The sequence below is a fragment of the Nanorana parkeri genome, unplaced genomic scaffold, assembly GCF_000935625.1.
Source record: "Nanorana parkeri isolate BGI_ZX_2015 unplaced genomic scaffold, ASM93562v1 scaffold813, whole genome shotgun sequence".
Classification (NCBI taxonomy): Eukaryota; Metazoa; Chordata; class Amphibia; order Anura; family Dicroglossidae; genus Nanorana; species Nanorana parkeri.
The window spans coordinates 544,358-553,508 of NW_017307081.1; the positions used below are offsets into that span (position 1 = coordinate 544,358).

The following is a 9,151-nucleotide window of genomic DNA, read 5'->3' on the forward strand; positions in this document are numbered from 1 at the left end:
ACTACAATACTATAATAATAATAATAATTTTTATTATTATTATCATCAGGCATATATTATTATTAATTTTATTATTGTTCTTCATAATAATAATAAAAAAGAAGAAGAAGAGGAACAATAATACAAGTAATAATAATATACTCCTGATGATGATGTTAATAATAATAATAATAATAATAATAATAGTTATGATCATAATAATAATTCTTATTATTATCATTATGATCATCATTATTATTATTATATTGTATGATTCTAGAGCTGTATGTTTTGCTCTTTATCTTTTTTTTCTACTTGTTATGTTATTGATTTGTCATCTTTAAAGTCCTCTAAATATTTTCTCAAAGGTTTCTAAAAATCTCATTTTGTGACCCTATTTAAAAAAAAAAAAACTCAAAGGTTGTACGTCATGTATTTTATTTTCTTAATTAAGGGAGTAGGATGTATGTTGTGCTGGTAAAGATAAAATTCCTCCCTTGCAAAAAAGAAAAAGAAAGCCCTTACAGCTTCATAATTTACAGCCGAGGAGATAAGAGGCACAGGGAGGGTATACAGCTCTGCAGAGACTGTGCAGCAAGGATATTAGCAAATAATAATCCCTACAATACCCTCAGCTAAAAAGTCGTTGTATCTGTCACCTGTCAAGAATCTTTTCACATCTGACATTGATAATACAGTAATGTCATCACGCTATACATTGATCTGTAGGTAGAGTTCATGCAATATACATTAAAGCTGGTTCAATAACTGAGAAGGGGCACTTACCAGGTTCACAGGGTGGATGTATCCATTCTCGTACTTGTCATTGGCTAGTATCTGCCTCAGATGAGCAATATAGCTTGAAGCCAGCCTCAGGGTGTCCAGCTTGGACAGCTTAGTGTCCGGTGGTACCCAGGGTAAGGTAGTCTTGAGTCTGGAGAAAGCTTTGCTGAGTACCCTCATCCTGGCTCTCTCCCTGGCATTGGCAGCGTTCCTCTGGACCTGCTTTCCTTCATGGTTAACCCCACCCAGGGGACTTTTCTTGCGTGAGGCTTTCCTTCTCTTTCCTGTAGCTCCTCTGCCTTTCTTGGGAGATCCATTGTCACAATTGGAACTTTCCTCGTTGCTGTCATTTGAAAGCCCAAACTCTTTACTAGAATCCAGTTTGATGCCATCACATCCCAACATTTCCACCTCTTGGAAGTCCTCCACATCACTCAGAGAGCCAGTAGACATGGTCTGTGGACTGCCTGCTTGCCCCTTCTTCCCTTCAGGGATCAAGGTGTAAATTAATGCAGAATAAAGGGGATGTGTTTGATTAACAATTTACAGTGGACACGCCTGTTCCAGTGTTTGTCTTAGGGAGAGCTGTGGAATTTGATGTGGACAGTAGTCATTTATTTATTGGATGGAGGGCGGGTCGGGGCTGAGCTTAAGAAGGAGGAGACGTTTTCCCTAAAGATCGTTTCACTCTCTTCTTCTAGCCCATGGCTTCCTCCCACTTCTCATCACTTCTAACATCGTGTAATTGGTACTAAATTCCTGTAGCTAGCAGACTTCATGCCATTTAGTTTACTTCAATCTTATCACTTAGAAGTACTTAAGTTCTTACTAAACTCTTGCTAAATGACTTGTGATCAGTACAAATATGTTTAAATTACACATACCGCAGATCTAGTAACATGCAATGCTGCATCAATAAATTATTTATCTGTATGCAAAATATAAAAGCAGTCACATCCTATGTCAGGATGTACTAAAATTCCACAATGAGCAGAATTCTAGGAGGGAGCATCACAAGTGCCTATCATGACATGGCTGATGGCTTGCAGTGTCTCCTGAAGGATTGGACCCTATTACAGAGGTCAGAGGCCATCAGAGCTCATTACTATTTGATTCCTATAAAATAACAAACGGCCCCAATACTGTTGTGGATCTAATTCAGCAGGACAATAGGGAACTAATTGCAGAGGCATGTCTGCAAATAAGCAGTCATTTGCTTTAAAAAAATCAGTTTAGACAAAAATAAATAATGGTAGTAGATAGCTTTATATGTTTGCTGTTTCTGTGCAACACAGAATATTATAATACGTTGATGACAAACAATTTAAAAAAACTATTAAACTTCAAAAAAAACTTGATTCTTTCATAATTAAAAAAGCCCCAATAGCACTATGGATCATTGCAACAGAACTGCTTAAGGTACTACTGATGAACGTTTATAATTTGTGATGTTGGATTTGTCTATCTATCTATCTATCTATCTATCTATCTATCTATCTATCTATCTATCTATCTATCTATCTATCTATCTATCTATCTATCTATCACCAATTTATAATAGATCTATAGATATGTATAGATGTATAGATCTATAGATATATATGATATATGTGTGTGTGTATATAAATATAAATAGATATATCAATTCTCTATGTGAACTATAGCTCATTCAGCTAGATCAGGACGGTGAAGATAAACCTGAAGATTTGTTTTCTGCAACAGATTGCAGAAGACTCCGGTACGATTCTTTTCACAGTTAGGATACACAGAACTAAATAAAATGATATTTTATTATTATGTATCTCCTTGTATCGCCTTACTATGTATCTTCTTTCTACATATGTGGTGTTTACAGTATCAGTCTTGATACATAGATTTTATATCAGTTTGGATACAAAGTTGTCATAGGTGACAGTTCCAATATGACACATCTGTCCTTCACTACGTTTTTACTTACAAAGCTCTTTGAAAATATATTTAACATATACATCTGGGTACACAACATCATATGGGTGAGGTTAGACAAATAAAATAGTTTACATTTTTTAGTGACCGTGTGGGTTTAATTTTCAGGAGATCCTTTTCAGGTTGTAAAGTCAACAATGTTCTACTCTTTTAGTAAAGCAATGCTGATATCACTGTATACAGATGACATCACTATGCCATGATACTATAATGACATCTTTGGATAATACAGATGACATCGCACATGTTAGAACATTGAAGAGGTGATGCCTGCCTGTCCTTGTATTTGTAATAATAAGCACAATGTAATCACATCTCAACTGACAAAATTACAGCATCTGCAAACACAAAGAGCAGCAAACATAATTTCATATAAAATAAGGGATGTGTTGTTGCTAGGAGCAACTCAACTTTTTTAATAGAATGATTTAAATCGCTTTTTGTCGTTTTGTCATTCTCTATAATGCTGTGACAAGCTCATAGGCACTAGTATTAGCGAGGGAGCTTTGGTTGTGTATTATAATCTGCGATCTCAGCCGAGGTTATGGGGATGTACTGCAAACCATTTTTATTACCCCTAATAATTAGTGTTGGTGAACAGTCACCTTCATCTCATATACACTTGTGACAGGACCCATGGCACTTTCCCACAAACCACATGATTTACATTAATACTGCATAGGTATTGTATGTACTGCTAGGCATACATTCTGTAGATCTACCACTTGTCAGGGAGTGTATAAACAAGGGAAGGTTGGTTGTTTATATGTTACCTAAATGTAGTTTTTTAAATAGTATTTTTGTCCTACTTTATAACTGCTGGTTTCTGTTTGCTTTCATTTTCAATTGTAAACTGTGATTTCTAAAATATGATATTCTAAACATAATTTTCAATATTCTACATCTGCAGTTTTCTTCAGTATAATACCTAGTGATCCTGCCATGACTGATCTTGCTCCTCATGCACTTCATGTTTTCCCTGACTCAGCTGTTTTAACACACATATAGCCATGGTCCACTCTTGTAACCACCAGGAAAACCACCCTGACAAATGCCATGCACATGCAGCCATCACTTGAGTGCATGCGTGTAGATAGCAAGTGGGTGCAAATAGGCTCCAGGAGATCAGCAGCACTGAGAAGCAAAAAAGGATAAAAAATCCAGTATTTAATTAAAATGTTTACTATGCACAATCATTTAGCAGACTAGTGTTTGCAGTGACTTAAAAAAAAGCTCCCGGATGTTTGTTTTTTTTTTTTCAATTTTAAGCCCCTCACCTCCTGTAAAAAAAACACAAAAACCCAGTAGTGCCAATATTTACTTACGCTTTTCATGCCCCAGCGCTGTCCCCAGAGTCCACCTCAGTCCAGTGCAGTTGGTCCTCTTCAGGGCAGAATAGCACTCTGTATTTCTGCCCATTGTCCATGAGCCCAGCTAGGCTGTAACATGGAGTTCTGCTTTAGGGTGAACACTGTAATCCTTAAAGGGTAACTAAGGTCAAAAACTGATAATAAATGTATATTTCTTTATTGAATTTCCATAAGGTCTATCCCACTCATCAATCTAGACATTTGTAAAATTACGTATTGAAGATGCCCATAGGATGTACTTCCTCAATGCAATGACACAATTTCCCTCAGCCCTGTGAATATGCACTTTCGTGTATCACAACTCAGAGAGCCTGCCATCTGAACTACAACTCAGTGTCCGAACAATGTAACTTTACCATTGCTTGCTGGAAGCAGTGTATGATGAGATATGTAGTCTTGACAAATCGGGTTTGTATCACATCAAGCAGCAGGGAAAGAGGCACAAAGCACACTGGGAATCCAGGAAGTTGTTGAAAGTGAGCCTTGATTGCAATATGAAAAACAACTATAGTGTGTATTCATATTACATTGCTGATGAGGAGAATATATGATGTGACTTTAGAACTCCTTTAAGTAAATATACCCCATAAAGATTATAATATATACACTACCCTCTAACTGCTTTGAGCAATTAGGTGTTCTGTGTTCAATTTTTTTATTGCGTATCTAACAAAGAGACAATCTAATATAAACAAAGCAAGAGCATCTAAAAATATTGCTGAATGTGACTTTTCCTAGTTAAGATTTTTACATTTTTATTGAGATTATTAAAAACATACAATATAGCATAAAAAACAATAATCAAGCTGTATATATAGGGGTCTATTCACAAAGCTGCCGAAGGATCTAGCCGTAGCTTCGGCTGATCCTTCGGCTAGCTTCGGCCCCAGGACCCCTTCGGTTCAGTAGAACCGAAGGGCTGCTGTACGGGCTATTCACTATAACCCGTACAGCTCCCGAAGTCGGCCGAGCAGCTCAGTCGAGCTGAAGGCATATGCCTGGGCTCGACTGAGCCGAGGTGTAAGCCAAAGCTGTCCGAACGGCCGGCCATTGGCCATCTCACGGCTGGCTTCGGCCACTTGCAGAGACAGATCAGGTAACCAGGTACTCTGATCTGTCAGACATCCCAACTCTCCCGGATGCTCCGGGAGTCTCCTGCTATTAGATATCGGCCCCCAGCCGCCCGGGAGAGAAACACTTTCTCCCGGAAAGGTTTACTCTGCTCGATTTGAGCAGAGTAAACCTTTCCCTGCTCTGTTATTTTTTTTCTTTTCTTCTGACATCGGAGCTGCCGGTGCCATTAGTCAGAAAAAAACCCAGCATAGGAATGCATAGCTGCATTCTTATTGGCTATTTCACTTTGCAATAGCCAATAGCAAACTAACTATTGCACCAGCCCACTGCTGCTGTCAATCAGCAGAGGGGACCTGATTTAGAACTCAATCAGGTCCCCTTCTAGTGATTAACAGCAGCAGAGGGCGGGTGAAATAGCCAGCTTGCTATTGGATATTGCAAATTGAAATAGCCAATAGGAATCTAGCTATGCATTCCTATGGTGATTTTTTTTCTTTTCTTTTTTTATTCTGACGGCAGCAGCTGTGAGAATACGAAAAAAAAACTAAACTTGCAGATACCAAAGAAGCTATTGCTTCCTCTGCTAACTGCCATCATTTCAGGGGGGTGCTCTCTCCCCCTGCATTACAATGAGATCTTAGCAGAGCCAGAGGTGATATGAAAGCCGACTTTGCTGAGCTCTCATGGTACTGACAGTTCAGCACGCTGATCTGTCAGTACCATGAGAACTCAGCAGAGCCGACTTTGATACCACCGCCGGCTCAGACAAGCTCTCATTGTAATGACAGCTGGTCCCGGCGAATAGAAAACCGTTGGGCGGAGCTAGCTGTCACTACTAGCTCAGCCCAATCATTTTCTATTTTTTTTTTCTACTATTTTAAACTGGTTTTCTATTCTGCTCGGTACAACTGGTTTTCTATTCTGCTCGGTGGCATTCAGCTATTCACTCACTGCTGTTCGGCCCCTATGAGAATAGGCCGAACAGCAGCAAGTAGCCTGCCGGTGGTTCGGCTCAGCCGATCCAGATGTTGGATCAGTTGCGTCGAACTCCTTCTGCACTTCGGGCCGGCCGAACATGCTGAGCATGTTCGGCCAACCCGAACCCAGCCGCAGGAAGCCGATGTACGGCTGATTTCAGTCGTTGTATGGCTGAAATCAGTCGTACATGCCTGAAGTGAATAGCCGAACAGCGTTCGGCTCACTTCACTTCGGGTCGGTTATTCACACGGCTGCCTTTGGCAGCTTTGTGAATAGACCCCCTTAGTGTTTAAGTGATAAGGAGGACACACAAGTTTTGTTTATTCCATAGAAATGGGAACAATTCTGGTCATACACTGATTGCTTTTTGTCATTCAGCTCCGAGCTTGTGACAGCACTTGTGCTATAGTTGAAATGTTTACTGACATGGGTTAAAGGTTGCAGGAGGTTTAGGGGCAAGGTGATTGGAACAACCAAAGGCAGACCTCCTATCTCTCATCTTTACACACGTGTGACTAGACCACATATTACACTTTACAAAGATAACAACTGCATTGACAATTCTATTTATGTGATCAGGTTGCCTAAAAATGATATTTTGTTTTATCCTATGTAGATTTTGAAGTGTTAATTCACCTGAAGTGTGTCTATAACCAAAACATGTTTGTTTTTTTTTTTTTTGCTTTAAATTGAGTTAAAGCCTCTGTGAGCTTTGTTTTCAGTTTGAGTTTCATTGGGGATATTTTGCTTCACTTCCTGTTATGTAGACACAGCAGGAAGCAAAAGCTAATCTCCTCTTTGTAACCGAACAGATGTCCTCATTAGAATTGTATAATTCTGGATTTCCCATCATATTTTGTCCATTTGACCACTGTCAGACCTCCTACAGGGCCACCCACAGCTTGAAATTCAAGCAGTGTATGGCCAGCCTAAAGTAGAACTCCAGGCAAATAAAATCTTAACCCTTGCAGTGAGGCTACTTCTGCGCTGCAAGGCTTAAGTGCTTTTTTTGTCTAGGGAGTTAATATAATAAACATATGTGTACCTGAACCTCGATCCCGGCTGGCTCCTACACTGGATGAGTATATCTCTGTAATATTAGCTTCCTAGACAAAATGAGCACTTAACCATTGCAGTGTGGGGATAGCCCCACTTCAAGGGTTAAGATTTTATTTGCCTGGAGTTCTGCTTTAAGTGTAGATGTAAAGGGTTTACAACTGGGCAAACACAGGGAATAGGCACATTCAGCACTAAGAGTTATATATCCATTATATGCCAAATTGCTGAGCATGCCAGACATTTAGGCTAAGGGAGATAAACCAGAGGCCTGATTTGAACTTTAATTCAGAGCCCAAGCCAAGAACCAAAAACCTCCACCACTAATGAGGCTGCTTCTTTCACGCAGTCAGATTGACCGGTCCTCAGTCCTTTTTATTTATAGTCCATGAAGGCTACCTGGCACACCATGTGTATCGCTGGGAATCTGCATGGCTGGAGGGCTGTCAGCATGCATTACCAGCCCATATGCTCTGTAATATTTATCGGGGAAGAGTACACAGCTCTCTTTTTTTGCAATTTTAATAAAACCTAGGTAAAAAAGGCAGGTTAAATATCAGTGGGGTCTATTCACAAAGCTGCCAAAGGATCTAGCTGTAGCTTCGGCTGATCCTTCGGCTACCTTCGACCCCAGGACGCCTTCGGTTCAGTAGAACCGAAGGGCTGCTGTACGGGCTATTCACTATAGCCCGTATAGCTCCCGAAGTTGGCTGAGGGGCTCAGTCGAGCCGAAGGCATATGCTTCACCTCGACTGAGCCGAGGTGAAGGCCTAAGCTGGCCGAACGGCCAAACAACAGCCTGCTACTGACTGCTGGGCGGAGCCAGCCGTCATCTCACGGCTGGCTCTGGCCACTTGCACAGACAGATCAGCGTCCCTGGTTACCGAATATATTATTCTGACGGCAGCAGAACCACCCGGCCAATAGAAAACAGTTGGTCGGAGCTAGCTGTCACTGCTATCTCCGGCCAATCGTTTTCTATTTTATTTTTTCTACTTTTTTAACTGTTTTTCTATTCCTCTCGGTACCACAATGTTTGCTCTTTAAAAAGGACAGCTGCCTCCTAACTTTTGAGTTTTTCTCTAGTCTAGTCTAGTCTTGGAGCTGGAAAAGTATCAGTACTTGTACTTGTACCAAGTATGGTTTTTGGTATCTGAACATCCCTAGTACTCACCTCTGGTTTGTGTCTCCTATCTTTTCTCTGTTCCAGTGTGCAGCCTCCATCAGACTCTTTAGCGTGCTGAAGAATCAGAGGGAGGGCGCAGTGCTTGAAGGCATGAAAACACGACAGCAGGAAAGCGGAATACTTCTTCTATTTGGCGTTTGCTATTGTTTTTCTGAAAGCAAACCTGTCACAAACCTGGAAAGTTTAAAGTCAAAATGATCAAAAAATCCAGAAATAGAGACAGTTAAATTAATATGCAAATCTTTACTTTTTTATATAAGTTCAGCAACCTTCTCTTTTTTCCCCTATGTTCACTAATCAATAGGGGGCTATTGAGGTGGAAAGCTGTAAGGGCAAGCTCGGAAATATGGATAAAACTTGAACTGTCTATATCTCTGGATCTATCAGTCATTTCCAAATGCGGTTTTTACTGTAGGTAAGGTTTGCATATCCAATTGTATCATAATATGCTCAGTTTGAATTACTTAACTTTTTGGCAAAATTACTCAAAGCCGGCATACCTGTTGAGCTGTTCATTTAACTAGATATATACTTTACTGCAGCTTCTCCATTCAGTTACATTGTTTTGAAGTGCTTCAGTATATGATAAAAACATTGAAAACACTCAGCAACAGATACTTTCAGGCCAGTTCAATGTTTCAAAAGGTTTCTAAAAACCAATGACCCAGCATTGTACAAACTTAAAAAGGAGCTCTGACTGCAATACTCATCTACTCTCTGGTGCAGACTCATGCATTCTGCAATCCAGCACCAGCCCCCA

General features: G+C 40.0%; 1 protein-coding gene across 1 annotated transcript in view; it reads right to left on the bottom strand.

The window, feature by feature from the left end:
- TCF21 (transcription factor 21) overlaps nt 1-1,341 on the bottom strand; it is a 2,547-nt gene extending 1,206 nt beyond the window's left edge. Inside the window, exon 1 of the mRNA XM_018565107.1 lies at nt 766-1,341. Within this exon, the coding sequence (XP_018420609.1) occupies nt 766-1,215 (450 nt within the window). The 5' untranslated portion in view covers nt 1,216-1,341. The remainder of the gene's footprint in view (nt 1-765) is intronic.
- Between the last annotated feature and the right edge of the window lie 7,810 nt (nt 1,342-9,151).